The following is an 18,334-nucleotide window of genomic DNA, read 5'->3' on the forward strand; positions in this document are numbered from 1 at the left end:
TATTGTGGCAGGATCACAGACAAAAACGGTCCGTTCAAGCACTGCCACGCCAAGGTGGACCCCAGAGAGTACTATGAGGACTGTGTGTTTGATATGTGTCTGTACCGTGGCCATGCCTCTGCCCTCTGTAACGCCCTCAGCACCTACACCACTGCCTGCCAGGATGCCCCTGCCAAGGTGGAACAGTGGAGGTCGGACAGCTTCTGTCGTAAGTAGTGCACAGACACACCTCATCAGATGTGTATTTCAAAACAACTACTGTAACAATTATGATCATTACAATAAGTCAGAAGTGGTTTGTCCAACTAACAGCTTCTGGTTCCAACATTAAATTCTATCATGTTTGACCTAATGTGTTGTAGCATCTTCCTGTAAGGCCAACAGCCACTATGAGGTGTGTGCCTCAGGCTGCCCCCAGACCTGCAGCGGACTCGATGAGCCTGAGAGCTGTGAGAACTCCCTGTGCACTGAGGGATGTGTCTGTGACGAAGGGTTCATACTGAGCGACAGCGAGTGTGTGCTGCTGGCTGAATGTGGCTGCGTTCACCAAGGCCAGTACTACCAGATGGGCCAGGTGTTCTTCCCCAACGGCCAGTGCAAAGAGCGCTGTGTGTGTAATAAGGATGGACACATGGAGTGTAATGTGAAGTTTGCCTGCGGTCCCACTGAGAAGTGCCAGGTCCAAGACGGGGTGCAGGCCTGTGTACCCATGAGCACGGGCACCTGCCATGTGAGCGGGGCCAGGAGATTCCACTCGTTCGATGGCAGCTGCTTCAGCCTACATGGGGACTGTGTGTACAAAATGTCAGAGGTTGTGGAGAAAGACGGATCGATGGCTCCATTTGTTGTGTCAGTGCAGCAGTTGACCAAGATGGATGATGCAATGGTCACCAGGAGGGTTGACATACAGGCCTACAAATACAAGATATCCATGTCTCCCAGAGTTATATGGGAAATAATGGTAGTTTTCTGTCTTGATCTATTCATTTCAGTATTAAAAAGCAACACTTGATTAGAAAAACTGATGTTTTCAATCTTTTCTCCTTTCACAGGTGGATGACGTTGCAGCAAATCTCCCACTGTCACTCGGAGATGGAAAGGTCAGGGCCTACCAGAATGGCATTAACATCGTCGTGGTAACAGACTTTGGCTTGATGGTGACCTACGACACAGTTGCTGGCGCCATCATACAGCTTCCATCCACTTACAAAGGTGTTACCGGTGGTCTCTGTGGCAACTATAATGACAAGAAGGAGGATGACTTCCTGCTGCCCAGTGGGCTGCAGGAGCCGTCTGTGGAGAAGTTTGCAGCGGGGTGGTTGGTGGTTCAGGAAGGGGTCAAATGTCAGACAGGATGTGACGGTGGCTTGAAGTGTCCTCCCACCAGTGGACCCCCACCGGCTTGTAGCATCATAAAGTCAACCAAGGGTCCATTTGCCCAATGCCATGCTGTTGTGCCACCGCAAGAGCACTTTGAGGAGTGCATGAAGGAGGGAGAGGGTGGGGATGCCCTGTGCCGCCACTTACAGACATATGTGACTTTCTGTCAGGTATCCGGTGGCCTTGTCAGCAGCTGGAGATCTGACCAGTTTTGTCGTGAGTGAATTTTGATATTTAAAGTTAATTTACCTTATCCTGGTTTATCTTAGTGTGCAATATTTTTCTGACTTAATGCTCTGCTGAAAACCAATTGAAGCTGAAGCTGATTTAAGTTTTTTGATAACATGCATCTCCTCCTATTTGCATCTGTCCTCTAGCTCTGACGTGTCCAGCTAACAGTCACTATGAGTTGTGTGCCGACACCTGTTCTTCTACCTGTGACTCTCTCAGTGAATCTCCAAAATGCCCACTATGCCAGGAGGGCTGCCAGTGTGACGACGGCTTTGTGTTTGATGGTGGCAAGTGTGTCCTACTGGAGAACTGTGGCTGTGTGGTTGATGGACACTATTACAAGGTGATCACTGGTTTATTGTGTATCAACAAATAAATTGCCATATCATATATAAACAAATCTATGTTATCCTAAAGTGATTATTACAAATATAGGCATATATCTGTTCTATGCTAAATGCAAATATAAAGTGGAAATAATATAATCAATCACTATCCTTGGTAAATATTTATTGTTTACAATCATCCTATGGTTACCACCATAGTATAAACACTCAATGATATCATTGACATGCTTTGCTGGTTTTCAGTCTGGCCAGTCTGTGATCCTGGGCAACTGTTCTGAGACCTGCAGCTGTGCCGCAGGAGTGTTCACCTGCAAGAACTCCCAGTGCAAAGAGGGCCAAAAATGTGGGATGAAGAATGGAGTTATGGACTGCTACAGCACAGGTAAAAAATGCATGAATAATAATAAAACCAAACAGATATGGCTTTGTGTAAGTACATTTGGATGTAGAATTATGTACTTTGTTGATGTTCGATTTTGGTATTACTATGAGCAAGATATGTTAACATCTCTAATGCACATTTTGTCAGACCCCTGTCAGGACATTGAGTGCCGTGAGAAAGAAAACTGTGTGGTGGTGAACAATAAGGCGGTATGTGTGGCCCAGTCCAAGGCCACCTGCAGGGCTGTGGGTGACCCCCACTACCTTACCTTTGATGGGGAGCGGTTTGACTTCCAGGGCACCTGCTCTTACGTCATGGCCACGGTTGTTAAATCTGAACCTGGCCTCATCCCGTTCACTGTCCTGACCAAGAACAACCACAGAGGGAACAAGAGGGTGTCTTTCGTGAGGAAAGTCTCAGTCACGGTCTATGGGCTGACTGTTGTGATCAGCACACATAAAGGGAAGGTTGAGGTAAGTAACAAGAGACCAGAGGGAAATGATCAGAGTTGGGGTCGATTCCATGGTAAATTTGGTCAATCCAGGAGGTGAACTGAGTGGTTTTTCCATATGCTTATTGATCTTTTCTTAGGTGAATGGTGAGAATGTCTACCTGCCTGTGACCCTAGCCGGGGGAAACCTAACGGTGGTGTATAGTGGCAGCTATGCTGTTCTGAAGACAAACTTTGGCCTGAAGGTTATGTACTACTGGAACATGAAGTTCTACATCACTGTCCCCAGCAGCTACTTCCGCACCCTGGGTGGGCTCTGTGGGAACTACAACGGGGATCCCAATGACGAGTTCACTAACCCCAAAGGTAACAAGGAACCCACAGTGGTGAAGTTTGCCCAGAGCTGGAGAACTGAAGATGGCGACTTGTTCTGTCATGATGACTGCCAAGGGGAATGTCCTAGCTGCACTCCGGCTCTCCAACAGAAATACAAGGGAGAAAAGTTATGTGGTCTCTTGGCCAAAAAAGATGGCCCATTCGCAAGCTGCCACAAGGTCCTGGACCCAGGCGTGTTCATGGACAACTGTGTGTATGACGTCTGCATCAATAAAGGCATCTACCAGTTCCTCTGTGAGAACATGAAAAGCTACAATGATGCCTGTTTGGCTGAGGGGGTAAAAATTAGCCCTAAGTGGAGGACAATCACTGGATGCCGTGAGTTTCTTTCTTTCCAGACATTTCATAAAGATTTTTTGATTGCACTTTTCACTATTATTTAAATATATTTTCTAATTTCACATTTGCAGCACTGGAATGTCCGTCAAACAGCTATTACGAGGCGTGTGGCACAGCTTGTCCTGCCTCTTGTTCAGATCTAGATGCTGAAGCAAAGTGCAAGGAACCCTGTGTGGAGACCTGTCAATGCAACAAGGGCTTTGTCCTCAGTGGAGACAAATGCATCTCCAAGGAGAGCTGTGGCTGCTCTTATGAAGGACGATACTACCCATCTGGAATGAAGTTCTGGGAAGATGACAAATGCACAAAGCAGTGTGAATGCAATTCAGGAACATCCAAGGTTGAATGCAAAGCAACAGCATGCAAGAAATCAGAGGTGTGTGGCCTGCAGAGTGGTAAGAGAGATTGCAACCCAACATCTTATGCCACCTGCCAAGGTTCAGGCGACCCCCACTACCGCACGTTTGATGGCAAGAGGTTCGACTTCCAGGGAACGTGTACTTACGTTCTCTCCAAATTGGTCAGCAAAGACGACAGATCTCTGGCATATTTTGAGGTGCTTGTAAAGAATCAGAATAGGGGGAGGAACACGGCAGTGTCTTACACAAAGACAGTCACCATCACTGTCTTCAAAAACATCATCATCATGAGTAGGGACAACCCTGGCAAAGTGTTGGTAAGCTACCTTAAAATGTTATCCATTCCAAATGAATGACATAATTGCGTTCTGGGTTTATTTTGTCAATGAGCTTTTAATGATCATACTACTTAATGTAAGAAGAAATATCAGGACATTATCATCCTTCATGTTTCATTCAAGTTTCTTTCTCTCTTCCCAGGTCAACAACCAGTATGTGAACTTGCCATTTGATGTAGAAGATGGCCAACTGTCCATCTTCCGCAGTGGGTATTTTGGGGTGGTGAAGACCAAATTTGGCCTGACACTGAAGTTCAACTGGAACAGCCATGTCTCCCTAACCCTCCCCAGCTCCTACTCAGACCTCATCGGAGGGCTCTGCGGAAACTGGAATGGCCAACGGAACGACAATCTCCTCAAACCAGACAAGAGCCCTGCTAACACCCCAACAGTATTCAGAGACAGCTGGAAAGTGGGGAACGACCCTGGCTGCTCCAGCGACTGCGACGGCAAGAAGTGCCCCACCTGTGACCACAGCCTGATGCTTGATTACCAAACAGGGAAGTATTGTGGCAGGATCACAGACAAAAACGGTCCGTTCAAGCACTGCCACGCCAAGGTGGACCCCAGAGAGTACTATGAGGACTGTGTGTTTGATATGTGTCTGTACCGTGGCCATGCCTCTGCCCTCTGTAACGCCCTCAGCACCTACACCACTGCCTGCCAGGATGCCCCTGCCAAGGTGGAACAGTGGAGGTCGGACAGCTTCTGTCGTAAGTAGTGCACAGACACACCTCATCAGATGTGTATTTCAAAACAACTACTGTAACAATTATGATCATTACAATAAGTCAGAAGTGGTTTGTCCAACTAACAGCTTCTGGTTCCAACATTAAATTCTATCATGTTTGACCTAATGTGTTGTAGCATCTTCCTGTAAGGCCAACAGCCACTATGAGGTGTGTGCCTCAGGCTGCCCCCAGACCTGCAGCGGACTCGATGAGCCTGAGAGCTGTGAGAACTCCCTGTGCACTGAGGGATGTGTCTGTGACGAAGGGTTCATACTGAGCGACAGCGAGTGTGTGCTGCTGGCTGAATGTGGCTGCGTTCACCAAGGCCAGTACTACCAGATGGGCCAGGTGTTCTTCCCCAACGGCCAGTGCAAAGAGCGCTGTGTGTGTAATAAGGATGGACACATGGAGTGTAATGTGAAGTTTGCCTGCGGTCCCACTGAGAAGTGCCAGGTCCAAGACGGGGTGCAGGCCTGTGTACCCATGAGCACGGGCACCTGCCATGTGAGCGGGGCCAGGAGATTCCACTCGTTCGATGGCAGCTGTTTCAGCCTACATGGGGACTGTGTGTACAAAATGTCAGAGGTTGTGGAGAAAGACGGATCGATGGCTCCATTTGTTGTGTCAGTGCAGCAGTTGACCAAGATGGATGATGCAATGGTCACCAGGAGGGTTGACATACAGGCCTACAAATACAAGATATCCATGTCTCCCAGAGTTATATGGGAAATAATGGTAGTTTTCTGTCTTGATCTATTCATTTCAGTATTAAAAAGCAACACTTGATTAGAAAAACTGATGTTTTCAATCTTTTCTCCTTTCACAGGTGGATGACGTTGCAGCAAATCTCCCACTGTCACTCGGAGATGGAAAGGTCAGGGCCTACCAGAATGGCATTAACATCGTCGTGGTAACAGACTTTGGCTTGATGGTGACCTACGACACAGTTGCTGGCGCCATCATACAGCTTCCATCCACTTACAAAGGTGTTACCGGTGGTCTCTGTGGCAACTATAATGACAAGAAGGAGGATGACTTCCTGCTGCCCAGTGGGCTGCAGGAGCCGTCTGTGGAGAAGTTTGCAGCGGGGTGGTTGGTGGTTCAGGAAGGGGTCAAATGTCAGACAGGATGTGACGGTGGCTTGAAGTGTCCTCCCACCAGTGGACCCCCACCGGCTTGTAGCATCATAAAGTCAACCAAGGGTCCATTTGCCCAATGCCATGCTGTTGTGCCACCGCAAGAGCACTTTGAGGAGTGCATGAAGGAGGGAGAGGGTGGGGATGCCCTGTGCCGCCACTTACAGACATATGTGACTTTCTGTCAGGTATCCGGTGGCCTTGTCAGCAGCTGGAGATCTGACCAGTTTTGTCGTGAGTGAATTTTGATATTTAAAGTTAATTTACCTTATTCTGGTTTATCTTAGTGTGCAATATTTTTCTGACCTAATGCTCTGCTGAAAACCAATTGAAGCTGAAGCTGATTTAAGTTTTTTGATAACATGCATCTCCTCCTATTTGCATCTGTCCTCTAGCTCTGACGTGTCCAGCTAACAGTCACTATGAATTGTGTGCCGACACCTGTTCTTCTACCTGTGACTCTCTCAGTGAATCTCCAAAATGCCCACTATGCCAAGAGGGCTGCCAGTGTGACGACGGCTTTGTGTTTGATGGTGGCAAGTGTGTCCTACTGGAGAACTGTGGCTGTGTGGTTGATGGACACTATTACAAGGTGATCACTGGTTTATTGTGTATCGACAAATAAATTGCCATATCATATATAAACAAATCTATGTTATCCTAAAGTGATTATTACAAATATAGGCCTATATCTGTTTTTCATTAAATGCAAATACATTTGTCAGTCCCACACCTTGGTAAATATTCATTGTTTACAATCATCCTATGGTTTCCACCATAGTGTAACCTCAATGATATCATTTACATGACTTAGGTTCTAATTCTCAGAGTAAATAAATTCTACGGACACTATGAAAGCTTAACCAAGTTTATTCTTCCCAGAGGATCAATACAGCTGCATTAGAGAAAACATGTTTCCACCAACACAAGTATATATACTCCAATTTAGATGCACTCCTCCTTCTCTCCAATCCTTACATCTATTATGGTTCGAAGTGATAGGGTAATAAACCGTTCCTTCTCCCTTAAAGTGACCTGACCTCAATCCCTCATTTGCCTAATCCACAGATGTCCATCCTCATCCCTTATAGCAATCCTGTGACTTCCTCCCGTCCACCCAGCACATTCCAAAGCCATCTGGCTCCTACATATAACCATTACCTTCTGATGTAAAAAAAAACGGTCTCTAGGATAGCAATGTTCCAAGTTTAATCCAGAATCCAACAGATGTCTTGCTGGTTTTCAGTCTGGCCAGTCTGTGATCCTGGGCAACTGTTCTGAGACCTGCAGCTGTGCCGCAGGAGTGTTCACCTGCAAGAACTCCCAGTGCAAAGAGGGCCAGACATGTGGGATGAAGAATGGAGTTATGGACTGCTACAGCACAGGTAAAAAATGCATGAATAATAATAAAACCAAACAGATATGGCTTTATGTTAGTACATTTGGATGTAGAATTATGGACTTTGTTGATGTTCTACTTTGATATTACTATGAGCAAGATATGTTAACATCTCTAATACACATTTTGTCAGACCCCTGTCAGGACACTGAGTGCCGTGAGAAAGAAAACTGCGTGGTGATGAACAATAAGGCGGTATGTGTGGCCCAGTCCAAGGCCTACTGCTGGTTGTTCGGTGACCCTCACTACAGCACGTTCGATGGCCAGCCCTTCTCCTTCATGGGTACATGCTCCTACATTCTGGTGAATACGACGGGCAAAGATCCCTCCCTGCCTCAGTTCAGCATCCAGACCAAGAACGAGCTGCGCGCCAACTCCAAAGGCTCCTTCCTCAAATCAGCCAACATAGACCTGAGTGGTCACAGGATCACCATTCTCACTGGCCAAAGAGGGACAGTGGAGGTGGGTGTCTTCCAGTTATACTTGATACAGATTTTCCATGTTGAAATTGAATTTAAGAATCCTCTATGCTCTCTATCCGCTTTAAGTCCTCTTTAAATCCTCTTCTCTCTCTTGTCTCAGATTGATGGCATTAGGTCTGACCTCCCTGTGAGTTTGGAGTCTGGCAACATCAGAATCACAGAGTCTGGTATCCAAGGGACCATCCAGACAGATGTTGGCCTGAAGATCACTTTTGACTGGACCGCCTTCTTCATGGTGACCATCAGCAGCAGTTACTACAACAACCTCGGTGGCATCTGTGGCAACTACAATGGTAACAAAACAGATGACTTCACAACTCCCACAGGTGTGCTTTCGGCAAATACCACGGCATGGGTGGCATCCTGGAGCATTGCTGACGGTGATCCATTCTGCTGGCATGTCTGTAACGGCAACTGCCCCACGTGCTCAGATTCAGACCGGGCACTTTACACTGGACCAAAGTACTGTGGTTTGATGACAGACGAAGGGGGCCCATTTGACCAGTGTCATAAGAAAGTGTTGGTGAAGGAGTTTGCCTCAGACTGCCTCTACGATGTGTGTCTGAATGAGGGTCGACAGGAGGTGTTGTGTGAGGCCTTGGCTAACTACGTGGCCCAATGTCAGCAGGCTGGGGTTGTTGTCTCACCGCTGTGGAGAAAGGCCTCCAACTGCCGTAAGTACTCAGCTAAAACAAAACATCACATTTATGAACTTAGACATTCTTAAATGTGTATTATGTGTATAATGAATTTGCGGAGTGTATTAGGAGTACATTTGTGATGTTTGTTTTTTCTCAACTCGAACAGCCCTGGCTTGCCCATACCACAGCCACTATGAGCTATGTAGCACTGCCTGCCCTGCTACCTGTGCCATTCCCAATGTCCCCGAGATCTGTTCTAAAGTCTGTGTGGAGGGCTGCCAGTGCGACAAGGGTTACGTGCTCAGCGGTGAACACTGTGTCGTCAAGGAGACAGGGTGTGGCTGTACACACAATGACCACTACTACCTGCCTGAAGAAACCTTTTGGGAGGGCAACACATGTCAGAGTAAGTGTTTGTGCAACGGAGCCACACAGAAGGTGGTGTGTATGCCTAGGAAGTGCAAGGCTAGTGAGCACTGTGCAGTGGTCAACGGGGTTCAGGACTGCTACCCCCTCAGCTTCAAGACCTGCTCAACACAGGGGGACCCCCACTTCCGCACCTTTGATGGGAAGCGCTTTGACTTTCAGGGAAACTGTATCTACAAGCTGGCGGGGGTCTGCTCCAAAGATCCCGATCTGGAGAGCTTTGAGGTGACTCTGGAGAACAACAACAGAGGCAGCACCAGAGTCTCCTACGCTAAGGTGGTGACTGTCATTGTGTTGGGAAGTAGTTACACCGTCACAGGTGATTATCACGGCAAAGTTCTGGTGAGTAATAAAGGTCCTATCTATTTTGTATAATATACTGTTTTGAAGGGAACAAAACACTCTTACAGAATAGTATCCATTCCACTCTCTATTTTTACTGGAGTGTATTTTAGGTGAACGATGTCCTGACGTCTCTGCCATACTACTCCAACAACACTGAGGTTCAGATCTACAGAAACAGCCGTTTTGCTGTTCTGGAGACTCATTTTGGTCTCAAGGTCTCCTTTGACTGGTCCAGCGAGGTGAGGGTGAAGGTCCCGAGCACCTACAACAACGCCATCTGTGGTCTCTGTGGCAACCTCAATGACAACCCTGATGACGACCTGCTTCTGCCCAACGGGAAAAAGCCCATGAGTCCCAAGGAGTTCGGAAACAGTTACTGGGTAGCTGACATACCGGGCTGCTCCCATGAGTGCAAAGATTGTGCCGTTGTAGACATCCCCCTTATAAAGCCCAAATATGTCAGCGCCTGTGATGTCATTGTAGATAAGAGTGGTCCCCTCAGAGACTGCAATGGTAGAGTGGACTCTGATGAGTACAAAGAAGACTGCATCTATGACATGATCCTCAACAACGGCCTACTGACGGCAGCCTGTGACATCATCACCAACTATGTGGAAGAGTGTCAGGAGAAGGGAGGGAAAATTGAGGCCTGGAGGAGTAAAGACTTCTGCCGTAAGTCCTCTGGTTTTGTATCACTACTCTTCAGGTTTATGATGAGTCGCAATTCATAAATTCTTTAAAACAGGAATCTGACAGTAAAATAAGACCGCAAATTTGAAACGCTACATTTTAAATGAAATCCTGAAACTGTAAAATTGTAACTGATTTCACAGACCTTTCTTTCTCCCTGTGTGTTTTCAGACCTCCCCTGTCCAGAGAATAGTGTCTACAGCCTCTCGGCCTCCGGGTGCCCGGCCACATGCTATTCCATGACCTCCGCCCCAGGATGCACCACTCCTCCAGGGGAGGGCTGTCAATGCAAACCTGGTTTCCTGCAGAGCGATGACAAGTGTGTCCACGTGAAGAACTGTGGCTGTCAACACAAGGGTCGCTACTTTGTGAACGGCGAGGTCTTCTATAAGGAGAACTGCCACCACCGCTGCAGCTGTAACTCCGGCGAGATGGCCTGTGAGGTGGCGCCCTGCGGTCCGAAGACCACGTGTGCGGTGGTGAAGGGGGTCAGGGGCTGTCACATTATCAGTAGCAAAGATTCAAACAACCAGTCATGGATTGAAAAACTCCTTAACACATTTGGAAAACCTGTACATATCAAGTTTGGAGGCTAGAACATTTTCATTTTGAAATAAGATCTCATGCATCTAAAATATCCTTTAAAAACTTCCATTTCATGTCCAGGTCATAGGCTAGAGCATTTCAATATAAAATCGTAAAATTACCTTAAAATGACCTTCTGTATGTGATAACATATTCCCAACCATATAATGTTGTGAGGGATTATGAGTATTCATGCATGGAATTGTTACTGAACTCTGTATTCGTTATAATCCAAATATAATCCCATAATTGTGATCAGATTATCTCTGTATGCGTGTATCTCTGTCTATCCTTTACAACTTTGAAAAGCCTAATAATAAACATACAGCAGCAAAATGAGTCTGTGTCATCTAGCATTTAATAGTAATGGTGGAATTACTACAGTTTTGGTTTAATCAGATAACTCAAAACCTCTCAAGTAATTCATTCAAACAAAACTGTTGAGTATATTCATATTGTATATGCCATGCCTGATTATATACTGCCTCTGCCCAGTGGGCACAGATGTCAGTTCAACATTTAGTTTTGAATTATTACTTGTGAGGTATTGAGTTGTCAACGGATGTGAATTCAACGTGAAATCAACAACACGTGTCACCATGTCATTGGATTTAGGTTAAAAGTTTGGTGAAAAAAAGACAATGACCTTACATTGATGACTTTTTTGCAAATCTAATCAGTTTTTCACATTAATTCAATGTCATAATATAGTTTTTTGGGGTTGAAATGACATGGAAACAACGTTGATTCAACCAGTTTTTGCCCAGTGGGTGTTATTTTAAAATAACACATCAGTTTGGTGGTTTGGCTGTGGTATTGTTGTGGCTATTGGAATTTCTTTCTCTCCAAACAGCAGAAGTATGACAGTAATTTCAGCGAAATAGATGTTTTATGTTGACATCAGTACTTCTCCACAACCCCCCAGTCTTCAATAAGAAGAATTTGCCCAGCCACTGCTGGTCAGATAACACACAGCAGAGCATTACGTTCTTGGATCAAAGATTGTACTGGTATATTTTCTGGAATACAACTCTCTTTCCTACAGGGCTAAAGCCGCTATGCACTGTCAATATATTCTACAGTTATCTCTGTTAACTCTACTCTCCCTGCCAGGTACGTTTTATCTTGGTTTCAGTTAATTATATCCATCAGTGGAAAATGAATAAATCAATGTATTGACGTTTCAATCGCTGTTTTCAGGCACACTGGCCCAGACCTGGTCTGTTTGGTACCGTGACAGGGACAGGACTACCGTTATCTGTGCATCAAAAGGCTCATCAGTGGTATTGGACTGTACATACATGTACCCAGCTACCCAGATAGTTAGAAGAAAGATATGGTTCACTCCGAGAGGCAATACAAAACTAGACGGCTCACAGCAAGGAGATGGAGTGTATAACACATCTGGACTGATTAAGGCAAGATACAGAGTTTTATGACCAAGACAATAACTCCACACTGAAACTCTGAAGATGACAGTGGCAGATTTTTCTCCAGATTTGAGTCAAGTACAAGTAATCACGCCCCTCAGGGATTTACAGGATCATTGGGTGTGGACCTGCAAATATCAGGTAAATCTAGATTTTATGTACATGTCATCATACCAAACAATGTATTACCTAATGTAGGGTGGCCAGTTATTAACCCTTCAACATGTCGTATATTTGTTATACATGTTTCTTCTTCATGTCAGTCGTATCCCTAAAGTTAAATGAAAATGGCCCTGATAAAGAGAGAGACAACGTCACCCTGGCCTGCACCTCCACCTGTAACCCTCCGAGTTCCATTTCCCTGGTTTAAAACAGGGATGAAAACTGCTGAGGGCCCAAAAAGGTGACACTTTTTTTATTTTGCACTGAAACACGCAAAACATCCCTGCTAGGGGGAAATGCAGGTTTTAACTAATTAAACAACAAAGAATATGATCTACATGACCAGTCTCTGTGTGTAAAATAAAGTGGTTAATGTGAACCTAACTCACAGCTAAAAAATGTAAAGAAAGCAATCCAATGTTATTTGTTGCCTAGACTTTACTGCAAATGACACTCAAGTCTTGAGAAAAAACAACACTAATATTGCAGTTAGCCATGACAGCCTTTATAATAGAACACTTGTAACTACACACATAACTACTGCACTTGGGAAAAAAACATCTTAAAGTAGTAATAGAATGAAACAAACAGGCATTCTATTTTTGCTCTATTTTAGTTGCCACTATAGACGTCGATCAAGTGCACAAGGCCACATGTGTGCAAAAATAACCCCTCACACACACACACACACACACACACAAACGTGTTACTGTCAAGTTAAACACAACAAAAACAATATCTTTGGGCTACACTGCACATTATTACATTGTACACTTCCTGCCTGTGGACATCTGTTCTACAATGTGCCAGTAAAAGTGAGAAAGAGGGAAAGTGTGTGGTGTTCCTTTCACCTCTATAGTGGCATCCAACTTAAGCCAGGCCCAGCTCCAGCTACATTTGATCCCTGAATCCACTTGTTTAACAAGCAATGCATTTTCACCTAATTCTCTCATTCTAAAAATGTACCACATACTGTAGAGGGAAAACATTAGTTAGTAGTTAGTTCATTAGCTAGTTAACATTTCACACAGATTGCCAGGGTCCAGTAAGCAAACTAATGCGTTATAACTTATGGAATGACAAGGAGTCCTTTACCAGTTAATAGTATAGCGAATTGGTTAGGTTACTAATGTTAGCTCATCTGATGTTGTATCGTTAGCTAGCTAACGTTAGCTGTCTGACTTTATTAGCAAGCTAATTTTCACACCATAAACTCAGTTATTTGATCAGAGAAGTTGGCTAATGTTGCTCAACATTTCTCTGGCTAGCTAACGAAGAATTCAATGCAGCTAGCAAGATACTTAACAATGCTAATATTTGTTCCACCACACTTTCTCCCTCACCACAAACTTTGCAAATGCCAGTAGTTTTTCAGTTACAACTCATGAAGTATGCTTCATCACCTTCTCACCCCCTTCTCCGTGGTCAGGCTTCTCACCTAACGTTACCTTTTCGTTATCGTTCAGGGGACACGCTGCTGTAACTGGCAAGCTGACTTTCCACAGTGCGCGCTGATGCTGTAGCTAGTACATTGGTTGTCTCTCCTTTCTTCAGTCGCATTCTGTTGTTATGTAAACGATTGACTGAGCCTTGGATACAGGCAGTATTGCTCCAAATGTGCATCACTCGTTAGCTTACAGCCAGTAGTGATCCAACCCCCCCCAAACTTTTCTCATCGGATCTACACGAATCACATAAGTCACCTATTTTGGATTCAAAACGGCAAATTTCACCAAAAGGTGATTAGTTTGCATCCCTGGTTTAAAAATGGCCGCCCACTCCTTGGTGGGCAGTATCCCCTAGGTCCACTTTCCTCTAATGACACTGGGTGCTACTCCTGTGGTCTGGGGCAAGGCATACCAACACCAATACTGCTGGATGTGAGATGTAAGTCAGCAATATTTTTTCAGTAGTCAGCTATCTTCAAGCTGTTGTTTTCTCTTCTCAGTGGCCAATGTAAATTTCAGTTGGCCTGGTTAATTCATTGTCTGTATTAATGTATAAATGCAGTACTACTAACATACAATTAAAGGAATACACACAGACCAATGTTGTTTTCTGTACGTCTGCTTCCAGATGCTCCAAGGGACGTTTCTGTTAAGGTCAGCCCCAGCCCCGAGGTAGTGAAAGGCAGTCGTCTGACTCTGACCTGCAGCAATAACGCCAACCCTGCAGCAGAGACCTACACCTGGTTTCAGAGATCAGGACCGCTACTTTCACTAAGATTAGGGACGGGGAAAGAACACACCTTCAACGAAATAGATTCTGATGACAGTGGACTGTACTTCTGTATGGCCCAGAATGCCCTTGGATCACAGAACTTTACAGAACTGGAGGTGAAAGTTAAAGGTACTGCAACACTTCTGCACTTCTTGTATGTCACGCTGTTGTGATATCTGTCCTTTGTATCTCAACAAAACAATGGCATGCAGACAGGGATATGAAGTTACAGTATATGATGTTGCATGTCACCTGTGGAATATCTTAGAGTAAATATTTTATATATAATACTATGGTCTGATCAGTTTTAATTGTGTATTTTCTCTTGTGTTCCAGAATCATCCCATTTAATTGTGGTCCTGGCAGCATTGGGGGCTCTCTTCCTTGTCACAGCAGTGATTGTGGTGCTCTACATTTACATAAAAAGGTGAGTGGTTTGAAAATGTCTTATAAAGAACTAAACATATATTATAGTGCACCGAAGGGCCCTCTCTCCCCTATCTTCTTTAGAAATGTACAGAATTATATTTGCCCCATTCCTCTCCCTCTTTAGCTGTGTATGCAAATGAAAATGCACTGTCTACTGGCCTGATGTTGTAATCATGTAATCAACTTGGACTGTCCTGGGAACTCTCCAAAAACATTTAACTAAGACCCCCTACTCACAATACTTCCTCCTTTCTACTTTGGCATTTGCAGGTTCCATTCTTCAGATACTAGGATGTCACTTCCTGTTCAGTAACTCAGGCCTCTGTGGCAGATCTCCAATAGGAGACCTTTTCCTGATAGGAAATGATAGGTCAGGTTAGAAATAAAATACAACTCAATACAACTAGCCATGGAAATATTTAATGAGTCATTAGCTCAGTAACTAAATATGCACATGCAAATACAGGAAAATAAGACTGTGTGCCTATTCATTCTGAGAGGGTATTCCCGTGTTCGTCAGCTTAAGTCATCAAAGACTCTAGCAGTGGCAAGTGGGTGGTGGCTACCTAACAATTAAAATGGGTATCAGAAAATGGCTAAGCGTCTCATCACTTTGCACATGGGTATATTAGTTATAATTTAATTAGTCAGTGATCAAACACACTTGCTGACTTATAAGTGTGGAGGTGCCTCTTTTTGCAATTTTTTATGGATCATAGCCCGTTTAGGGCGAGGGTGGGCTGTGTCCACCCCTCTGACATCGTCATCGGCCACCTACTCAAATTTGGTGAGGGGTGCGTTGTCGCACGTGACCTCCGCCTGCAACCTATTCTTTGCCCCCTTTTGTGTCTGCAGTTTTGGGATGCTATCCCTCGGTATGCCAAGCCTATTCAACTTCAAGTCTCTGCATTGAAGGACACACATACACTGAGGCTCAGGAGGGTTCATATAGAGAAACACACATAACCACACTACAACCCTCTGAATATGTTACATTGAGGAACATGCAGACAGTAGGCTAGAGAACAGTATTACCCATTAGAGGTGCCATCACCCTCCTCCACAGTCTTCATCCCAGGGACCTTCTGCCCAAACAGCTTGACAGCCAGGAACATCAGCATACCACAGCTGTTGATATAGCAACAGGTGGCATCCACAGCAATCAGTAGCACCAAAAAGATGAGCATGACAATGCCTGCCACAGCCCCTTTCCCCATCCCACCCTTATTCATCTTGGCTACTGAAGGGGAAGAAGGGAGGAAAGGAGTGAGGGAGGGGATGAAAGGGAGGGAGAGAAGGAGAGAGAGACACAGAGGGAGAGATAATCATAATTAAACTCAGTAAAACTCCTCTGGCTGCTCTGTTCTGTAACTGTTTTTATTTCAGAGATATTTTACTTTATTGGGCAATAGTCCTTTTCCAGTATGTGACTGTGGTAAAGCTGTGAAACAGCTCGCAAGGAATGACGTCACCAAATCATGAACTAATTTCTGGCACCTGTGCCTGTTTGCAAGCTCTGCTCGGGACTCTGTAAAAACTATTATAAGGTGAGAGCGCAGAAACTTGATAGCGGGGGAGCTGGTCCATCGATGAACGTGAGGCTCTGTAGCCCTTGCAATTATATTGCACTCACCCTATAATGGTGGGAGTGTGTCATTCACTGCTGTGTAGGGCTGCCGACGACAATCAGATAAGAAAGCTTTTTTTGGGGTTGTTGCTTAATGCTAAGGCTACTCAGTGCACATTAGATATGTACCTACTGTCGGCCTCTAACTTGTCATACCTGCTGGCTCAGCAAGGATGCACACGCTCAGACCCCACGGGAGCGTCTCATCAGCTAGACAAGCTAAATGTTTTAAATGTTTAGTGTCATGTCCGTGTCCTATTCTGTTGGCCGAGTCCTGCTAAATGTGTTTAGTTGTTAGAAGTAGGTTTTTAAATTGCAGCCTGGGTTATGAAGGGAGGACAGAACAGTTATTGTATCTTAAGAAGGCTGGGTCCTGTATGTGCCTTCATCACTATCATGTGGGACAAGCTTATAACTAAACAGTGTGTGAAACTGTTGTAGAGAAATCTACTGTCATGTTAGGGAGGTTGGTTATCCACGAAAAACTGACTTTGCAGAGTTTCACAACATGTGTCAGTACTTTACCTCCTGCAGGGCCGAATTCCGGTGGAATGTGATGATGTCATCAGGAGGGGGCGATAATTGAGCATGAATAGCCGTCAGCGAGCAGGTTATAATATCATGTGTGACAGTGGAATGAGTGAATGATGGCAGATGAACATTTCTTCCAGACAATATAGATAGATACTCAAAACATTAGGCAATATGGATATAGTTTGTATCACAATATGGATATAGCTTGTTAACACAAGTAATGCAGTTTGAACAATGATAGTTGATGATATTTAATAATAACTATACTGTATTTGCCTAGATATGATGCGATTGGGAGTGAGGAAAGAGAGGAGGAAGAGGAGGGTGACACTCACGTATGCCCTGTGTGCGGACGGTGAGCTCGTCTGTGAAGCCTCCTTGACCCAGGTGGTTCCAAGGGGCAAACCGGACAGAGTAGGAGGTGTAGGGAATCAGATCTGTGATCACCAGGGGGTCTGCACACAAACAACAGAGTGCATGAACACACACGCATACTGTATTTTAATAGTTATACACTCAAACTACTCAGTCATATCACTGAAATGGTCATCAGAGGCCTCCCCTGGTTTTTGGGGAAATCAGGACTTCTAGCCCTCAATATATTTCAATCAAATCAAATGTTATTTGTCACATGCGCCCGAAATGCAGTTTAAGAAATAGAGTTGATAAAATATTTACAAAATAAACGAAAGTAAAAAAAATAAATCGAATCAAAAAGTAACACAAGAAATATACATAACAACAACGAGGCTATATATGGGGGGGTACCGGTACCGAGTCAATGTGTGGGGGTACAGGATAGTCGAGGTCATTTGTAAAGTGAGTATGCATTGATAATAAAAAGCGAGTAGCTGCAGTGTAAAAATAAAGGCGCGGGGGGGGGTCAATGTAGATAGTCCAGGTGGCCATTTGATTAGTTGTTCAGCGTTCTTATGACTTGGGGGATAGAAGCTGTTCAGGATCCTTTTGGTCCTAGAATTGGTGCTCCGGTACCGCTTGCTGTGCGGTAGCAGAGAAAACATTCTATGACTTGGGTGACTGGAGTCTTACCATTTTTTGACACTGCTCTGACACCGCCAAGTATATACAGTGGCTTGCAAAAGTTTTCACCCCCCTTGACATTTTTCCTATTTTGTTGCCTTACAACTTGGAATTGATTTTTGGGGGGTTTGTATCATTTGATTTACACAACATGCCTACCACTTAGAAGATGCAAAATATTCCTTATTGTGAAACAAACAAGAAATAAGACAAAAAAACTGAAAACTTGAGCG

At 44.7% G+C, this 18,334-nt stretch overlaps 2 protein-coding genes across 2 annotated transcripts; both read left to right on the forward strand.

Annotated features, from left to right (window-relative positions):
- LOC106605585 (IgGFc-binding protein) lies at positions 1-10,997 on the forward strand. Its single transcript, XM_045718642.1, has 18 exons — positions 1-208; positions 363-961; positions 1,053-1,596; positions 1,758-1,954; positions 2,202-2,340; positions 2,488-2,813; positions 2,932-3,505; positions 3,598-4,202; positions 4,366-4,936; positions 5,091-5,689; positions 5,781-6,324; positions 6,486-6,682; positions 7,337-7,475; positions 7,623-7,951; positions 8,072-8,645; positions 8,779-9,380; positions 9,494-10,055; positions 10,245-10,997. The coding sequence occupies exons 1-18, from the start codon at positions 94-96 to the stop codon at positions 10,667-10,669; spliced, it is 7,641 nt and encodes a 2,546-aa protein (XP_045574598.1). The 5' UTR covers positions 1-93; the 3' UTR covers positions 10,670-10,997.
- Positions 10,998-12,130: 1,133 nt separating this feature from the next.
- Positions 12,131-14,951, forward strand: LOC123743045 (B-cell receptor CD22-like). Its single transcript, XM_045717740.1, has 4 exons — positions 12,131-12,229; positions 14,044-14,137; positions 14,327-14,599; positions 14,807-14,951. Exons 1-4 carry the CDS (start codon positions 12,131-12,133, stop codon positions 14,899-14,901), a joined length of 561 nt encoding a protein of 186 aa, XP_045573696.1. The 3' UTR covers positions 14,902-14,951.
- The last annotated feature ends 3,383 nt before the right edge of the window (positions 14,952-18,334 follow it).

This window comes from Salmo salar, chromosome ssa05 (genome assembly GCF_905237065.1).
Source record: "Salmo salar chromosome ssa05, Ssal_v3.1, whole genome shotgun sequence".
Lineage (NCBI taxonomy): Eukaryota > Metazoa > Chordata > Actinopteri > Salmoniformes > Salmonidae > Salmo > Salmo salar.

What these genes read in the sequence shown, in the direction of transcription:
- LOC123743045 (XM_045717740.1), top strand. Translation starts at nt 12,131, where the DNA reads ATGACAGTGGCAGATTTTTCTCCAGATTTGAGTCAAGTACAAGTAATC. An exon ending in TGTGGACCTGCAAATATCAG is followed by an intron (nt 12,230 to 14,043) that starts GTAAATCTAGAT and finishes CTTGGTGGGCAG; the next exon opens with TATCCCCTAGGTCCACTTTC. An exon ending in ACTGGAGGTGAAAGTTAAAG is followed by an intron (nt 14,600 to 14,806) that starts GTACTGCAACAC and finishes CTTGTGTTCCAG; the next exon opens with AATCATCCCATTTAATTGTG.
- LOC106605585 (XM_045718642.1), top strand. Translation starts at nt 94, where the DNA reads ATGTGTCTGTACCGTGGCCATGCCTCTGCCCTCTGTAACGCCCTCAGC. An exon ending in GAGGACAATCACTGGATGCC is followed by an intron (nt 3,506 to 3,597) that starts GTGAGTTTCTTT and finishes TCACATTTGCAG; the next exon opens with CACTGGAATGTCCGTCAAAC. An exon ending in ACAACCCTGGCAAAGTGTTG is followed by an intron (nt 4,203 to 4,365) that starts GTAAGCTACCTT and finishes CTCTCTTCCCAG; the next exon opens with GTCAACAACCAGTATGTGAA.